Source organism: Spermophilus citellus (genome assembly GCF_964194105.1).
Source record: "Spermophilus citellus genome assembly, chromosome: 12".
NCBI lineage: Eukaryota > Metazoa > Chordata > Mammalia > Rodentia > Sciuridae > Spermophilus > Spermophilus citellus.
The window spans coordinates 1,590,174-1,609,171 of NC_138198.1; the positions used below are offsets into that span (position 1 = coordinate 1,590,174).

The window sequence follows — 18,998 nt, forward strand, 5'->3', positions numbered from 1 at the left end:
CATAGACAAAGATGAAGCTCATGCTCTATACTCCTGCTTTGGCCTCGTTGGTGATTTCTGGTTCTCCTTGGTTTGGTGTGGGCTGCCAAGTCCCCACTGAGCAGATCCACAGTTCATGAAGAAAGGACAGACATACTCTGGTGGGACAGGGTCCTCCTTGGCAGGCCTCCTCCTGTGTAGCAGGAGTTCCCAGAGGCCCCCGTCCCCAGCTTACATGGCAGGGGACCCAACATTTTACAAAACATGCTGCACATCTGACAATGCTCATTGATGCTATCTGGCAGGGTAGCCAATCACATCCCAATAACTTCCATGAAAGTCGTCACAAAGCAAATTTTAAATTTTTATTTAAAAAAAAAAATCACAGTTACAAATATCCGGTGACAAAATGTAGCTCTTCTGAAAAAAAAAAAAAAAAGAATGCAAAATGCTGGTGGAGTGAACTCTTTGGGAGTTTGGGGGAACCGAATATCCAGCAGTCACCTCTGCAAATGAAAATCCAAGTGGATTTGCAGTCACTGGGGCTGACGACCATGTGAAGTCACCGTCCAGCAATTGGGTGATGAGAGTGCGCAGAGAACATGCTCAGGTGAAACCACAGGCAATGACGTAAGCACTGGACGGAGGTTTGTTTCTGCCTTAGAGACATTCGGTTGTGCTGGGGGGTGAGGTATCCGTGGCATCCACAGTCAATGGGATGCAGCCAGGGTGGCCTGGGGAGTCAGTACCTACTAAGAAGGACCAGAAGGTGACCGGCACATGGAATGAGCCCGGCTCCCTGGGAAACAGAGGGTTAGAACATTCAGAGGGGTAGCCTGCGAGTGGAAACGCAGCTCAGGATAGAAGTTCTAGAAGGACTTGGAGATCTTTCCCCCACTTTCCAAATTTAACCCTTTTCACAGTCTAAATTCTTCAATGAGGTTGCCTTTCTCTATTTGTGACCCCAGGGGAAAGGAAAATTATTCCTGATGGTAGGACACAGATTTAACTTCACTGGCTGGCCACAGTGGACCCTATGCACACAGGAACATGTTCTCCCAGGGGAGAGGCACTGGATAGTCTCAGGACAGAGGAACACATGACCTTCTACAGCGAGCAAGGCTCCTGCATCCCAGTTCCCCAGGCACATTCTAGACGAGTGTCAGCCCTGGACTCCTGGGAGGGGTGTAGCCAAAGATGCCAGAAATTCACACTAGGAAAAAAAGACAAGAAGTACAGCACCTGTTTGCTACACATGGGCATCTATGTTCCTAGGAGCAGGTGGCCTTTATTAAAGACACACTTAGGGTGAAGTGACTCAAGAGTTCAATGGCAGAGCGTCCATCTCTGAAGTACTCATCACTTTACCAAATCCAGCACATCCAACCCTCCCTGTCATGATCCAAATCTATCAATGGCTTGACCAACAGAGACCTTCCTCACTGATCTTTGTAATTTCAGAGACTGTAAATGTGCTCTGAGGATCTGCTCAGTGAGTTCAGCACATGGGGATCCTCTCTTCAATGAAATGAATGAATGGTCAGGTAGCACAATTCCAAAAAGTGCGGCTGGTTCCTAAACATTTCCTAACACAACAGCTCATGTCTTTTTTTTTTGGCTAAGCAAAGGTATTGATGGCTACTTTCCTTCATACCTCAAGTTAGGAACAGGGCTTCCTCTGCCCTCCATGGCTATGTGTATGCTTTAAAATGCCTCAGATGTGAAGATGTGTCCACGATGATGCATATCTACAGACATTGGAATACCGGATAAATAGCTTTTTAACTTTCAAGGGCCACAAGACTGGTATTAGTGGGTGATGATTTATATAAGATCAAACATTATGTCCAGGATTCAAAGACTAACAGAATTCTCAGGTCTTGCATCTTTCACCTAAGGTCACACTCAGTCACAAATAAGGCCTATCTGTGGTGAGGATCAAAGTCTTTGGTTTTATGACTGACACACTCTTTTAGAAACTCCTCTTTTGATGGCTTTGGCCACCATGTTGTCCTCTGCTCTGGTGTGGCTATGTCCCCCGAAGTTCATGGACTGGAAATTTAATCCCCAAATTCACATGTTAATGGTATTTGGAGGTGGGACCTTGAGAGGTGATTGGGATTAGAATGGGCCAAGAGGATGGGGGTTATATGGGATTCGTGGCTTCATAAGAGTGACTCCAACTGGCGTGGCTCTCTCTTCACGTGATGCCTTTGCTGTGTTATGATGCAGCAAGAAGCCTCCTGCCATGTGCTAGCACCTTGACAACTGGGCTTCCCAGCCTCTAGAAGTGTGAGAGATAAATTTTTCTTTATAAATTTCTCAGTCTCAGCTGTTCAGTTATAGCAACAGAAAACAGGATTGTTTTTTTTTTTTTTAAATAAAAGATGGAATTCTGGCTGCAGCCCCTCGGTAGAGGGTAAACTTCATCTTGAAGCTTGGCCCATGCTCAGTAGATAGCAGCCTGATCACTCTGCTGCCCCTGATGGGACACGGGATGAGGGCAGCCTGACACCACTATGCAATTTCCATGCAGAACTTCATTCACTCGTCTCCATAAAAGCACAGAAGAGCCATTTTTAAGACCACCTGCAGGGGAGAGGGCTTCACAAGATGTAACCTCAGCTGATCTACCCCCACAGTCCTCATTTCTCATCTAGATGATGCTTCTGTCCCATACCAGAGAGCAAAAGCCAGACCTAGGCTTATTATTGTTAGTGATTGGTGTGTTATTTCATTAATTGGCTACATGCTTAGAAATTGTTCTGGCTGAACTTTTTCTTTTCTTTTCTTTTCTTTTTTAGGCTTCACAGCAAGCACTTTCTCATCTGGACAGCTTTTCTCTGGCCAAGGATCCGTCTTGGGCTGTCAGAGTCATGTTTTAGGGGAAGTCGGCTTCCTCTGCCGTTCCCTCCCCTTCCTTCATTTCCGAAGTCAGTGCTAACTGGGTTGGAGCCATGGGGCCCTGCCCTCAGGTCTCCAGGGCTTTCTGCAACCCCAAAGACCCCAAGAACGGGAATGACACAAAAGGAATTTAGAAACATCCTAGAATCCGTCGGCACAAAACCCACCCAGACAAAGGACACGAACCCGTCTGGCAGCCCCTCCAGTCCACATGTCCTCTGTCTTCTTGTGGGACCCCGCTGGCTTGGCGGTTGGTGAGTCCTAGGGCAGGTTTTGCTTAAGAAGTCACCAGCATGTCCCCCCGGGGGCGGCTCTCTCCCCCAGCAGCTGGAGATGGAAAGGCTGGAAATGGCATGTTCCTGAGGTGGCTCCTCTGACTGAAGGCAGCTGTGGGCAGGCACCGGGGCTGTTAGTTGACCACGTCATAGTAGTAATTGCGCAGCCGCAGCTCCACTGCTACGAACCCGGGCCTTTTGTCCACCCTGGAAGGGGAAGAGACCAGGTGGGGGTCAAGGTGCCTGTGAAAAGCCTTTTCCAAGCTGGGGCCTGCCCAGATTTCAAGCAGCTGCGCCCCCTGGTGGTCCCCTGGGGTCTTTGCGCCCATCACTGGGTGATCCCCAGCCCCTGAGAAATAGATCCCGTCTGATCCCAAACCTGCAGAACCCCAATCTACATTTTTACAAGATCCCCGGGGGGTTCATGTCCACTTTGAAGTTAGAGAAAAATTTTTACTAGAACTCAGAATCTTTGATACCCTAAGTTCTTGGAATCTCCTGGTGATGCCAGCACCGTGTCTGAAGACACCTCACAGGTGAAGGTGGTGCAGGTAGGTAGTGTCTGACTCGATTTTCTTAAGTCCAAAAACATGGACACAGCTGCCATCTCCTCCCCACACTCCTGCTGAACATGCATCAGTTTTCTGATAGGGGATGTTATATGGGTTCTTACTGAAACTTCCCCCATTTATTTGGTGCCCAGGATTGAACCCAGGGGTGCTTAACCACTGAATCACATCCCCAGCCTCCCTCCTACCCTTTCAAAGGCAGATCTCGCTAAGTTGTGTAGTTAGATCCTTGTTAAGTTGCTGAGGCTGGCTTTGAACTTGCCCTCTCCTGCCTCAGCCTCCTAGCTGCTGGGGTGACAGGAGAGCGTCACCAGGACCAGCAAAATTTCCCTCTTTTCATGGCTGAGACAAAGACCCAAGCATTCTCTATTGCAAATCTTAACAGGGCAGGCCTTTCTTTGAGCCAGTGAGGTGCTGAAGTAAGCAAACTACGGGTTAAGGATTTTTGCAATCTTGATCTCTAAAAAGACATCTACAGCTATCTCTGCTTTCCGTAACAGGAGCAGAGGTCATGGAACCCTTAGGGGTACAGTCCTACCACATGGAATTGGTTCCAGGACCCCCAAGGACATCAAAGTCCAAGGATGCTTGAATCCCTTCTACAAAATAGTATAGTATTTGCATATAACCTAGGCATGTCCTCCTGTATGTTTTAAATTGCCTCTAAATTACCTACAATATCTAATATGATGTAAATTGTATTTACTGTGGGAATAGTCGGACTTTATTGTTTAAGGAATAACAATAAGATAAAGAAGTCTGTACACGTTCAGTGCAGACGTGATATTTTCCATCTATAGAAATCTGATCTGCAGTTGGCTGTACCTGTGAATGGGGAACCCCTGACATTGAGGGATGACTGTGTTTCTTACAGCCTTGAGACTATCCTTGCTTAGAAGTTATTTTTCTCATTTTGCAATACTTTTCACTATAATGCAAGTGGTTAAAGTTGCCCAGTAGGTAAACTAGAACTTGAGGTTAAGCGGTATACAACTGTCCTCATTTAACCATTTGGACCCGAGACAGCTGCAGTTCCACCTCGTTCAGTCTAGACACACGGGAACAACCACAGAACATGCCCCAAAACCAAGAGTCTCTATTATAAGAGCGGTTTCTGCAAAACCAAGATGGGTAGTTTTGTCAAATGGCATCAAAATAAATGGTACTGCCAATATCTTTGGAATAGCAAACATTTCAACAGCAGTTCCCGAGAAGCTAATAGCTCTTCAAACCCTGGCCTCTGGGCCCACAGATTGCTCTTAAGAGAGCATGCCCTGTGGCTCCCAGGTGCCATTCAAGCTTTTTGAATGCACCTGAATTCTGCTCAGGGGCTGTGTGGGAGGTAATCAGGGAAGGAAAACGCATTGCACCCAGAATTAGGGATTGACTTTTGACTCTGCCTGTGCTAGGTAGCCTGCGACTGTTATGTGGTGACCCTGAGCCATGCTCTGCTGGACCCCTGACACGGAGCCCATCTGCGATCAGGAGAATCTCCTAATACATTGTAGAACCAGGGGTGCTCTCCGATGGGGCAGCCAACATTGCAGAAGCGAGGATCCCTTACGCCACCTAGTGGTCCATAAGATCATACCGCCTAGTGACACTGGAGACATCTGTATGTGTAAACACATTCTATGTCATTAGCACAAAGACAAAAGTCACCCAGCAATGCATTCCTAGAACATGTCCATGTCGCTAAGGGACATCTGACTGTATCTTAAAGAGGACAGTTCCTGGCCCTCCCCTACTGTTGTTTAGGAAAGGGCATATCTTGACGCCTGACAAGGTAGAATTTGTGCTTCCCCTTCATGCCAAGTGATGCCATCATCCTCCATAGCTCTTGGGTAAGTGGCTAGCAGTATTGGGCACTCACTCGTATGTCCAGCACAGGTTCATCAGGTCATACATCTCTCTGGGACACCCTTGAGGGCACCCCATCCGCTCTCCTTTCTCCAACATGGCGGTCACTTCACTTCCTTTCATCCCCTAAGACATGCAAAATACACAGGAGCTCTTGAAACACAGTGTCAACCAACAAACCCAAATAACCACCTCCCTGCCCAAGACACCAAAGAGTATGGGCTGTGTGCTGTCAGTTATCTAAGTCACAAGCCAGGGGTATATCATCTATGAGGTTAGAAGTTAGATCCAGGACACAGATTGGGGGAAGAGCTATATGTGGGGAACAGGGAATGGGGTGTTATGGATTAGATACAATGTATCCCCCAAAAGCTCATGTGGGAGACAATGCAAGAACTGTCAGAGGTGCAATGATTAGGTTATGAGAGTCCTAACCTGCTCGATGGATTCATTCACCAATAGGGATTGCTTAGGTGTAACTGTAGGCAGGAAGGGTGTACCTAGGAGGTAGGTCTCTGGGGGTGTGCCTTTGAGGTTTATATTTTGTCCCTGGTGAGCAGAACTCTCTCTCTTTCTCTTTGCTCCCTGATTCCCATGTTCTGACCTGCTTTCTTTCATCATGCTCTTCTGCCATGATGTTCTGCATCACCTTGGGCTCAGAGCTATGGAGTCAGCCATCTATGGACTGAAACCTCAGAAATGGTGAGCCCCAAATAAAATTTCCCTCCTCTATGTTGTTCTTGTCAGGTATTTTAATCACAGCGACAAAAACAAAACAACAGCCACAAAAAGCTGATTAGAACATGAGGATATTCTGGATTTCTGCTCTATTTCCTCATCTGGGGGCTGATTCCATGTGTGCTTCATTTGTGAAAACTCATTGAGCTGAATTTTGGGATCTGTCTACTTTTTGATATTACACTTTGATTAAAAAAATCTGAGAAGTGTAAATGAACTGTAAATTTGTTACTGTCAATAGTCATCGTTTATATTTTAGCTCCAGTGAAACACGGTCTGGATATTTTATGCATATCTATATGTGTGACACACCATGAAGAAAATACACTGTTCCTTTCAGGTCATGAGGTCATGTTAATAACCACTGTCAGAAGGTAAGAAGAGACTCAGGGTGCCCAGAGTTCATGATTGTCAGGTTCTTGGGCAGATAATCTGGTGCTTATCCTTTCTATAAGCCACATAGTTTAGGAAGGAAGTGTGTAGACATGGCTGACTCACTCGATAGGGCTTCTGCCCATAGGAGAAGGCTTCCCACATCAGCACGCCGAAGCTCCACACGTCGCTTTTGCTGGAGAACTTGTAGTAGTTGATGCATTCGGGGGCATACCACTTCACGGGCCACTTCCCGTGGGTCTGGGCCTGAACACAAAGCAGAGGGAGAGAAAAGCCATGAGAACCAGGGTTTTATCCCCATTAGCGGAAACCTGGACACAAGCCAAGTGACCATCAGCAGACAGGTGGATGAACCAAATGTCATCTGCACAGACATTCATCTATTAAAAGGAAGGAGATTCTGATGCCTGCTACAGCACGGGAGAAACCAACGAGCATCACATTAAACAAAATACGACAGTCGCCACACAGCAAATACGGTGTGATCCTGCTTACTCAGAAGGACCTAGAGAAGTCATATTCAGGAGATGTACAGGGGAGAGTGGGAAGTAGTTTAATGGATACGGTTTCAGTTTTAAGATGTAGAGAGTTCTGAAGGTAAGTTGTACAACATGAGCACATGACCAAACAATGCACTTAAAAATGGTTAAGTGGTAAATTTTATGTTACATGCATTTTAACACAATTTTTAAAATGAAGATTATGACTCACACAATACTCTGTGCATGTGTGTGTATGTGTGTGTATATTTGGAATGAAAACACAATTTTTTTTGGTGATATTGGGGATTGAACGTAGGCCTTCATGAATGCCAGGTAAGCACTCTACCATGTCCTTAGCTCTGAAATAAATGTTTAAAATCCTATGAAGTCTTAAAACTTTAAGCACTAATTTTAGATTTAAATGTATATTTTTAAGAATTGGTTGGGTCAAACTGTCAAACTGCTCACTCCTTTTTCTCTTTTCTTGTCTTTTTCTTTCACCTCTTGGCTGCATACCGCTTTATGGAGCATGAAGTTGGCAATGGACCAGCCAAGCCTGAGTGTCAGGTCAAGGTTGCATGCCAACACTGGGCTGCTCACAAGCATATTCAACTACAACTACGTGTTGGTCTGTAGTTTTAAGCCAATGCTAATTATTTTAGCATAGGCTATTTGCTGTGCCATTTAAAAAATGGAAATTAAATGCTTTAAACTTCCTAATTAAAAAAAAATCCAGTAGTATTAAGAAGATCAAAACTGTGCATAGGGAAGCCCTGGAGGGTTTGGGATTAGTAGGGTACACTGTTGAGTCTTGTTGTCACTTCCTGATGTTCCCTTTCATATGAACAAAATCTCCCTGGGGTGGTGAGAGGGACATGATCTCAGTGAAAATTGATTTCATTTCACTGATGTAGGTCAGCAGTAGCAATCTGGGGATGTCACTATGGAGACGATAGGATACCCTTAGACTTCTCAAAATTACACAACCAACTATACTGCTGTCTTAATCGTGTGCTGCATTATTTTTACATTTTCTGATTTTCAATGTTGTGAACCATGCAGTCAGGTGTGCTAATTCAAGTTCATTTTGAATTTTGAACCAATAACCAGGTAAACCTTTAACACATCCTAAACATGCTGAAAAGTCAGTCTCTCTCCATTATGAGCTCCAGCTTCTCTACGGATACAAGCAACTTTGATAGGATCTGGTGTATCTTTCAAGAACAATCTAGATACAAGCATAAGCGGGTAATATGTATTTTTTTGGTTATAAAACTAGGGCATGTGTATTCTGTACCTTACTTTTAATTTCCCTACTTAACCATGCATCTTGGACACAGCTCTAGATTGACACGTGCAAAATAATGTTACTTCTGAAAGTTGCAGTGTGTGTGCTTCCTAAGAAGCTGTCAGGACTCACGGAGCCAGCTTCCTACTGAGAGGACACAAGATGGTTTCCAGGGATTTGCTGTGACAGATCCGCTCCTGCTAGAGTGCACAACACTGAGTGTTTATGTTTGTCCTTGTGGGGAGCTGTGGATCTAGGGCACTGTGAATACAGCTGTGACACCGCCCGGAGCAGGCTGCCATGCGCGGCGGAGCCCATGTGCCTCCATTCCTATCATTTCTCTGTGATCTGACTTTACTCTTGATTCTTTCATGTTTTATTTTGCCAGCTTTATGGCCTCCTGAACTCGATTATTAGAATACATATAAATTTTCTTAAAAAGCCTCCCTATCTCCATCTTTTCAGTGGTGTTGGGTCCTTTCTCACTGCTTCTAACAGGGTCCTTTCTTCTGAGTATCCTCCTTTTTCTCCTTCTCTGATTCTCAGAGATCTGCTGGTTTGCTCCTCAACTGTACATTCATATCTAATATCTGTGGCAGTTTTAAAATCGACCACCAGTTGTATGTTGCTCTTCCTCTCAAGGGACCCATCCAAGCACAAGCAGGTTACTAGATCTTTGCAGAAAGCTTCAAAGATTAAAAGAGAACGAATCAAAACAGAAAAGAAAAGCAACTTACAAGAAACAGACTCTGCAGGGAAAACAAAATAGAAAACCTGTCAACATTCCCAATCATGGGAATCTGTCCATCCTGTCCCTTGAATCTGGGTGAGCTATGGCTGCAGTGACCAACAGAAGCAGGGAAAAGTGACCCTGCTTCCTGTAGCCGCCATGCTGCAAGGAAGCCCAAGGGCCACAAGGAGGCACTACCCAGAAGCGTGCTGGCCCACAGCCCAGTGGAGGTCCCAGGCCACAGGCTGTGGTCAGTCAGTCTCTAGCTGTACGAATGAGCACAATGGAGTTGGATCCCCAGGTCCTTTAGTGAACTGAGTCACTGGGCGGGGCAGAAACACCCTGTCCCCACTGAGCCCAACCAGCTTAGTATCAGTAAATGGGCGCTGGCTGGTCTTTCCCTGCACTGAGTCTGCAGTGGTCTTTCATGCAGCAGCAGTAGACACTGAGGACAGCATGCACATTCTGATGTGTGTTTCCCCATGTCTTCCTTTAGAACTTGTTCTCTCTTCTATTAGCCATGGCATTTCAACGTGATGCCGGCTTTACCAGGCTCTTCCTTCTGCCGGGTGTCCTGGTGCCCTTCCTTCCAGACTGCCCTTTACTTTGCTGTTTCCCCTGGGCCTTCAGATGGGCTCCTGCTGACTCCTGTCTCAGGTTGCTCAGGTCCTACCTGCACCCCAGTGGGCAGGTGCTTTATGAGCCATGGCACCAGGAGGGGGCTGTGTGGGAGCAGGTGCGAGTCACAAATACTCTCCCTGGGGCAGGCAAGTTCAACCGGTGCCTGCTTCTATTCCCAAGATAACTGACATCCGCCATCCCCTAGCCACCTCCCGGAGTCACGTACCGCCTCTCAGAAAAAGGGTGAATGGGTGGGCATTGTCCTCTAGGGGGACTTTTCTGATGACTGCAGGTGGTGCAGTCAGGGAAGATTCCACAGCACCCCCCAGCCTGTGTCTGGAGCCACCCCGTCCCCTGTGTTCTGCCACTCACTCATTGACCGTTCAGGGTGCCTTCTCTATTTATGAGAACCCTGGGCATTTCCAGGGACCTAAAGAGTCGATCCTTCTGTGACACTGGTCCCAACAACTTGGCGACAAGTCCTGTTGCACTTTCCAGTTGGTCGACACAGACCCTCTGAATATGCTGTGACTGCGTTCCTGTGACGATGGGACTTGTTCCTTTCTTTTAGTTACCAGTTCCTCTGAGGGCATGCAGAGGGTGACAGTCAGGAGTGAAGTCACCTTGGCAAGCAGGAATGGTCGTTGTGAAATGGTTTTTTTAGGAAGTCCAAACACACACGTAGGCCTGGTCATCACTTTATGTTTCCCTGAGAGTCCATCCTCAATTCTGCATAATTTCTGCCTTCACAGACCAAAGGGTATATTTCTTTTCTACTCTCACATAACTACCTTGATTTTTTATTTCCAGGATTTTATTATTTTTATTTCTTACACTTTAATTCTAATGGATGCCAACAATTTCCACCTATTTAGTGGGAAGACCTGGGCCCTCATCTGGACAGAGATGATGGTTTGGGTGGAGATGATGGATCTATATGATATTTCTCATCTGCTTTCTTTGACCTATGTGTAGATATGTGTACGTTAAAGGCTATCTTGAAACAGATCCCTACCAGATGCTCTGGAACAGCGTTCCATTAGATGTTATTAGATACACCATGAATCAGGTTTGAGAAAAACAGCAGAGGAAAACCCTCTTCTGAGCGTCAGTGTCAGTTAAATAAAAGGGCTTAGGGAGACCTAACAAGAATCAACCTGTCTAGTCCATAGTTTTCAAAGTTAATTTAGTGAAGGAACTCCATCCTTCTTTTTCAAAACAAATGATTGAGTATTGTTCCATGGAACATAATTCGAAAGAGACTAATTTGAGTAAATCTCAAGGTGTGACACATTTGAGTATTTCCATTTTAAAAAAATAGAATCAAAGTTTTTTAAAAAGAATATTTTTTTAGTTGAGATGGACACAATACCTTTATTGGTTTATTCATTTTTTATGTGGTGCTGAGGATCGAACCCAGGGCCTCACATGTGCTAGGCGAGCGCTCTTCCAATGAGCTACAACCCCAGCCCCCTAGAATCAGAGTTTGATAAGAAAATTTTGGCATGGTTACTAGGGAATCTTCTTCTTAAAATCCTACTGTAATAAAATAAAGAAGAGGTTAATTTACCTCTGGGCTTTTGACAACCTGCTGTTCTGAACATCGGGGACTCATTCCTACCTTGTAGTAGTTTTCATCTGCTTGCAGTGCTTTGGAAAGCCCAAAGTCGCTGATCTTGGCATAATGTTGAGTGACCAGCAATACGTTTCTTGCAGCCAGATCTCTGTGCACAAAATTGCACTCCTCCAGATATTTCATTCCCATGGAAACCTGATGAACCAGCTCTATGATGTTCTTATCCTTGACGTGCCTGAAAACCACAAGGCTGCTGTTAGGAACCATGGGTAGTGACCCTCACTCCTCCTGCACACCGAAGATGAGACCCTTCATTCCCTAATCTTACACAGCGGCAGCAGAGGCAACCTGGTTAACGTAACAGCACTTCCAGATAAAACTCCATTTTCCTGATATTCAATAGGTTTGATTTTCACAGCATGCTTTGAATTGCAAGGAAGGTAGCTTAAAGGTGTGGTCATGTTCTGCCCAGTGAGGGCAGACTTCTGGTCCAAATCATCTGAGGGGCTGATTCTATTGCTGAACCGGAAGTGTGGGTAGAGAATGAGTAAAGGAGAACAAAAATGGGTGGATTACAGATTATCTCTAAGTAACTGGACCCAGAGACTGTGCCTCCTCTCTTGAGGTTTCTGAGCATCGACTACCGTGGGAAGGTGCAAAGGGTGAGGTTTCCCATAGAACTCAGGCTGTTCTGGGGTCAGCAGGGGCCCTGTCCCTCCAGGCACAGCATCTTGGCCTCTGGGCACACTGCCATACCTGTTCTGCTGCAGATACTTGTTGAGCGGACCCAGCTCTGCCATCTCCATGACCAGCATCCAGGACTCGGCTTCACAGATGCCGATCATGCGCACGATGTAGGGGTTGTCGAGCTGCTGCATGACATTGGCTTCTGCTAACAGTTCATCCTTCAGGGCGGGATCATTGGCCTCATTTTTCAGGATTTTCACAGCCACTGTTTTCACCACTCTGAAAAACAGGGCATAACCTGTAGGGAACTTTCCAGAATGACTCCTGTCTACAAAACTATCTTCCATGAAGCATTGGTTCCTATGCAGAAGTGATGTTATGCAAATACCTACAACAGCCAGACATGGAGGCTCATGCCTGTCATCCCAGTGGCTTGGGATGTTGAGGCAGGAAGACTGCAGGTTCAAAGCCAGCCTCAGCAACTTAGTGAGACCCTAAGCAACTTAGCAAGACCCTGTCTCAGAATAAAATGTTTAAAAAGGTCTGGGGATGTAGCCCAGTGGTTGAGAGCCCCTGGGTTCAAACTCTGCTACAAAAAACAAAACCAAAAAAATCTGTAACAGAGCGCATCTTATAACGCCATGTGATGAATGCCTAGTCTTCTAACCATGCTCTTTTATTTTATAGATGAAGAGAGTAACACCACATTACTTACAGATAATGGTAGGGGACCATGCTAAAGAATGCCCCAAACCAAGCAAAACCCCTAAATGGTAAAATATTTAAAGAGCATCTACATAAAACCAACCATGACATATATGGATTTCTGTAACATCTTGTGATTTACCAATCAAGATTATGTGATCATAGATTCCTTTAATAGCAATGGAAAATGAATTTCTCAGTGCAGAATTATGAAACATACATTGTTAAAGCTCACAGTTGGAAAAAAATACTTCTTTTTCCATCTGAAATTTGTTAATTTTAAGCAAGCTTCAACTTAGTTTGCAAAAATCAAGATTTTTTTAATATTCTAACAAAAAGCACCACCTAGATCATGTTGAACTCTTGAAAATATTCTAATATAGTGAGGCCTCAATAAAATGATAGAACTTAATTGTACGTGATTTGAAAAACTGCACCTCTCCTTGATACAATTCCCAGGAATATGGGAAGTATCTTGTTGAGCTCCCAAACTGAAGAATTGAAAGAGAACTATCCGATAAAATAGATCAGAAAAAGAACAGGAGACTCATTCTGACTCACTAGAGAGAAAAGCACTTGTAACTTCGGTGAATGTCAGTAGTTGACCACAGTGGTTGCTTTCACACAGACAGGTTCAGAGCATTACAGCACCCCAGAACGCCCCCTGGACCCTCCTGAGGACATGGAGTTACCCCTTTATGCCTTCTCTAGACAGCTGAGTATTCTGCTTTTCACATTTGGGTCTACCACCCATTGGGAACTGGTTTTGTGTATGGTGTGAGGCAGGGGTCAAAATTAAAAAGTAAAAATCTTTCAACTCTTGCAAATGTTTAAGGAAGAAACAACAAAGTCTCCCAGAAAAATATTAGATGAAGGAAACTCCCCAACTCATTTTGAGGCCAGCATTACTCTGATGCCAAAAATCAGATAATTATGAGAAAAGAGAACAAATTGACTGAGATCCTTCATGAACACAGATGTAAAAATTCTAAGAGAAATATTAATACATTAAGTTCAGTAACTTATGAAAATATATAATGAACAAATAACGAACAAGGAGAGTTTATTCCAGGAATGCAAGGTGCGTTTAACCTTCGAAAGCCAATCAGTGTCATCCACCATCTAAACACAATAAAGGAGACAGGCCATATGGTGATCTCAGTGGAGGGACAGTGTTCAGTAAAATTCGGCATACATTCATTCTTAGAGAAAACTCTGAGAAGTGCAGGAATAAGAGAACACTTCTTTATTCTGATAGAGAGCAGCTAAAACCTATAGCTAACATCATTCCTAATGGTAAAATATAGGAAGCTTTCTCTGTTGGATCAGTGGCCAGGCTACTGCCCCCTTTTGTCAAGCATTGCTTCGCGGTTCCTGATTAATACATAAGACACACACAAACATAAGGATTGGACAGGAGGAAACAAAACTGTGATTCTTCATTATTCACGGAAGGATGGCTGTGCTTACTGACTGGAAGACTCAGTGTGGTGAAGATGTTATTTGCCCCAAATTAACCTAGAGAGCCTCTTCCCTCCCCACACCCTCTAGTGGAAATTATGTACCTATGTCTATGTTAATACTTAATTAAGCAAGGAATTTAAATATGGCCAACTATAACAAGTTGAAAAAATGTGTGCCTAAATACATGAGAATTAATATTCAGTTTTTAAAAAAAGATCGTGATTATATACATATATAAAAATAAGCATCGTGGACAATGTGTATATATATATACATACATACGTATATATACCCCCTACACATATGCTATGCATATGTACACACATATGTAACTGCACATGAATATACATACACATATGGAGGGGCAGCCTCAGAAGCAAGGGTTTCTGTGTGTGCTTTTGCCTATATGTTTTTCCTTTTTCATTTACATTGCTGGGGTAAACCCAGGGCCTCTCATATGCTAGGCAAGCTTCAGCCCTAGTCCTCATCTATATTTTTGATCTTTGAATCATGCAAATTACCTACTCAAGAAAACATCACTTTTACCAAAATTTCTTCCATCGCAAATAGAATGAAACAATGAACCCTATCAAACCTGTATTAGTGTTTTTACCTATCTGAAGAGAGGGTTTGTCTCAAAGGACTTTAGAAATCAGTATTTTTACGGGACATTCTATGTGGGATTCCTTCTAAAGATCAAGTAAGATGCAAAGTCATTTTAGTAATGTAGGAATTTTAACTGATTTATGGTACATTGTGATTTTCAATTATACCAGAAAGAAAAAAAAATACAAATTGTCCTAATGGTATTTGGAATTAAGAATTTTCTAGGTAAGAAAATTGAGACACATTATAAAATCCCCCCGAATAAGTGAGAACGCTATACTGTTGTTTTATTTAAATAAGATAATTCATGTGTGTATACAGGTGCATATTAAACTTCAAAAAAATACACATAACTAAGTGTAGTTAAGAGTGGTCGTGTTTGGGTATGAATATGCTGTTCGCGCGCATTTGCTTATTTCCATTCCCCGATTTTCTATAAGGCGTCTGTACTGAAACTGAAATAGTTCCTACACCCATAGTTAGTACACATAATGGATGCTCTCATTACAAGAATACCGGAAATAAACAAACTTTATAATGTACAAAGAACTCAGCCATGTGAGGCTGGATTTTAAGTTCAGGACTAAACGAATATCATAGATGTATTCTTAGAAGTTTCTAGAACGTTTGCTCATGGGGGGGAGGATGATGGCATACTGGAGCACGCTACTTACTTTTTCATTTGGTAGTAGCCCTTTTTCACCGTCCCGAAGTTACCAGAGCCCAGTTCCTTGTCCTCTAGAGTGAGCAGGTTTCGGTCCAGGTAGACCTCCTTGGGCCTGATCTCCTCGGGGTCCGCATAGGGGCTCTCGTACACCTCTGTGTCCATGGGCATGGCTTCTCTCTGGGGACCTGCAACACAGTCCGGAAACACAACCCTGAGGTGGGATTCCCTGTGAGGGTCACCCCTTTGGTCGCCGTGGGAACGTAGGGTATGACAGAGAACTGAAGGCAGGGCCGGGAGGCACCAGGAAAGGGTCCTCAACCCCAGATGGAACAGTGGGCTGTGGTGGCTTTAAATTAGGTCTGATCGTGATGGGACATCCTTCCTGCTGAGAGGTGCAGCCTAGGTCACCGCTCCTTGGTGGCCTTTACAGCTGCGTCAACCAGTAGAGCGCAGGAGAAGTGATGCGTGTGACTTCCAAGGACACACGGCTGCTGCCTCGTCTGTGGGAAACCTCATTCCTGAAGTCTGGAGGTGACATGGAAGGTGTTCTGAGGCCACCGTGTTGTGAGACAGTCCACAGTAGCCCACTCACAGGGACCAAACCAAGAGGACCTCTAGTTAGTACACAGGGGAGACAGAGACAGGCTGCCCTGGCCTTGCCCTGGACCACCTGCAGGGTCCAGCCTGAGCCTACCCCATGGGGCAGGTCCAAATCCCGACCTACAGAAGTTAATTAAATGAGATCTAACTGGTTCTCATTATTCTAAAGCACTGCCTTAAGGTGTTTTTACAGCATTAAACAGACTCCAAGTTCATTCACAAAAAGAGAAACTTGGAGATAGATACCTAGAGGACCCAAGGGAACCCTCCAAAGGCCCCACTTCTGAGGCCATGCCATGACGGGGGTATCTCCAGGAACTGTCTCCTCACGGTCTCACAGAGTGAGTTTCCCTCCACACACCTGGAATACGAGCGACCCACACGTCTCTTCCATCCCCACACCTCTGACTGGACCTTCTTCAAAACTCACAGTGGACACACAGGGCTGTCCAAGAACATGACCCTCTCAGAACTGCAAACAGAGTAGATGCCAAATTCCCAGGGGAGACATTCGGAAGAAGACTCACGGATGTTGTCCACACAGCCAGTTTATGGAGAGAGAGGGTCTTGATGGTAGCACACTATCTCATCCAACAGCCCCGTCCTCCTCACGGACACATGACATCGCTGCTACCATGGGACAGTCGTCTCACAGCTACAGACCATGCGCTGAACTTTGGAGCCAACTCTACCCACTTACAAGTGCCCATGCACTTTGCTCTGTGAACGTCCAGAGAATGAAAGTGTGTTTCTCACCTCTCTCCGCAGCCCAGTGTCCTCGTTCTGGCTCGTAAGGGTTGAAGGACGCCGCGCTCTCTGGCCGGGTCCTGGAAGATGGGGAGGCCTGAAGCACACAGATGACCCCGTGTCACTTTTTTTACTGACACACACTCAGGTAGGTCTGAGCATTTTTTATTTTCCAACAATCACAGTTGAACTTATGCAGGGAAGAAGACAAAGGAAAGAATTCAGAAGAACGAAAAGGAAAATAAAAAGGGTTATCTCATTCTTCCAGCGACTGTTTGGATCGTGGAAGGAGTACATGCAGCTCAGGTCCGGCTGGGGTCTCAGAGGGTGTGGGGAGACCATCCCCTCCGTTCAGCTGGAATTCCCTCCCCACTTCTGTGGCTTTTCACATCAGTTTCCCACCTACCAAAAGATGCTGAGGATTTTCATGTTCCCCTTGGATTCATTTTCCTGCTCTAACTCTGTCTCTCTGATCTTATTTTACATGGAAATTATTTTAAAAGGAAAATTCAATTCCCACCAGCTGCTACCATCTACTTCCTAAGTCCAAAGCGTGCAGGTACATTTTATTGCCACCTGCTTCTGTGGCCGCAGGGGACATCTAACACCATCTGAGTCGAGGCTGGCAGATAGCCCTAGCCAGGAAGCTACAGGTCCCAAAGTCTGGCTGCCACCAACCCGGGCCATCGCAAAGCTATGGATCCTGTGAGATGAGGCGTGTTTTTTGATTACCTGAAGGAAGGTAACAGAAGCCCATCTGAAGCAAAGCTTTGCGGGTCATTACAAACTTGAATAATATGCATTTGATTAACATCAATTTGCATCATGAAATAAATGGGGGAAAAACTTTACTCCTTATATTCCTAAGGACTCTCCTTCTTGAACACATTTAGCCTGAATTTCCTGACCCATCTTCACCTTTAAGATAAATCAAGGTGATTGGGCTGGGGATGTGGCTCAAGCGGTAGCACGCTTGCCTGGCATGCATGGGGCGCTGGGTTCGATCCTCAGCACCACATACAAATAAAAAAGATGTTGTGTCCACCGGAAACTAAAAAATTAATATTAAAAATTCTCTCTCTCTCTCTCTCTCTCTCTCTCTCTCTTTAAAAAAAAATCAAGGTGATTGCTACTAAATTTAGTTCACAGAAAATCCACAATCCAAATCCCTCCCTACTCCCCATTGGTATGAAATGAGTAGCAACTTTATTTATCCCAAACACTGGCCAGGAAGAAATGAGATAACACCAGATTTGGGAGAAATTTAAAGAAACAGAGAGACACTTAAGCTTAACATTACACCGTCACTTATCTTACAGGACATACCAAATCCTCATCTGCCTTATTGGTTATAGGCTCAGAAACCAACGTGTAACAATGAGGTCATAATGTACCACAGGGCCACCTGGCTGTGTATCTCGGTGCATCCTGATGTCCTCCTCTCCTGCTGAGGGCATGGCCTCCCACAGTGGTGAGGCTAAAGGACATGAGGTCTTATCTGTCAGAGGGATATCATCAGATCTATGTTCTCACGCATCATCTCAGCATTCTTATTGAACTGTTTAAAAGAACTATGACATATCAAAAATGACAAAAGTTCCCCGAGGTATACTATTCATTGCCTGCATGAGTGTCTGCCATATGCATGATAGGTGCTCAATAAAAATGTGTTAAACAAGCACGTGAATGGATGGATGGGTGGGCGGGTGGATGAAAGAAAATTACTCCTTATAAATGGGAGGTGCCAAGTGTAACCTAATATTGATGCTAAAACGAGTTTTCTCTCCAGACTTTAATAGAGGGGAGTAGGTACAGATTATTCCAAATGACAATCTGCCTCTTTTAAACATTGTATATGATTTCACTTCCAATTTATAATACAATTACCCTGTTTTCCATCCTTCCTGCTGAGTTCCCTCCCTCAAACAAACTCTAAGCTGGAATACTTTTTTAAAAGTTGTTTTTTAGGTTAACATTTACTATAATTTCGAATACTTTGATTTTCCCTATAGGAAAATTCTAGATCCCAAGGCAAAACTCGAACAGACACAGAGTTAAAGGATGCCCCAGGATAGGCCGCCAGGGAGGAAGGGACCATGGATCCTTG

General features: G+C 44.6%; 1 protein-coding gene across 4 annotated transcripts in view; it reads right to left on the bottom strand.

Moving 5' to 3' along the window:
• Positions 1-371: 371 nt before the first annotated feature.
• The window catches only part of SYK (spleen associated tyrosine kinase), a 90,447-nt gene continuing 71,820 nt past the window's right edge, over positions 372-18,998 (bottom strand). For 3 of the 4 annotated variants that reach the window (XM_081263307.1, XM_081263305.1, XM_081263306.1), the window contains 7 exons: positions 16,901-16,988; positions 15,552-15,729; positions 12,172-12,381; positions 11,461-11,650; positions 6,824-6,964; positions 5,601-5,713; positions 372-3,365 (listed from right to left, as the gene is read on the bottom strand). In XM_081263307.1, the coding sequence (XP_081119433.1) occupies positions 3,293-3,365; positions 5,601-5,713; positions 6,824-6,964; positions 11,461-11,650; positions 12,172-12,381; positions 15,552-15,729; positions 16,901-16,988 (993 nt within the window). In that variant the 3' untranslated portion in view covers positions 372-3,292. The remainder of the gene's footprint in view (positions 3,366-5,600; positions 5,714-6,823; positions 6,965-11,460; positions 11,651-12,171; positions 12,382-15,551; positions 15,730-16,900; positions 16,989-18,998) is intronic. The other variant, XM_081263308.1, reaches the window with a different exon arrangement.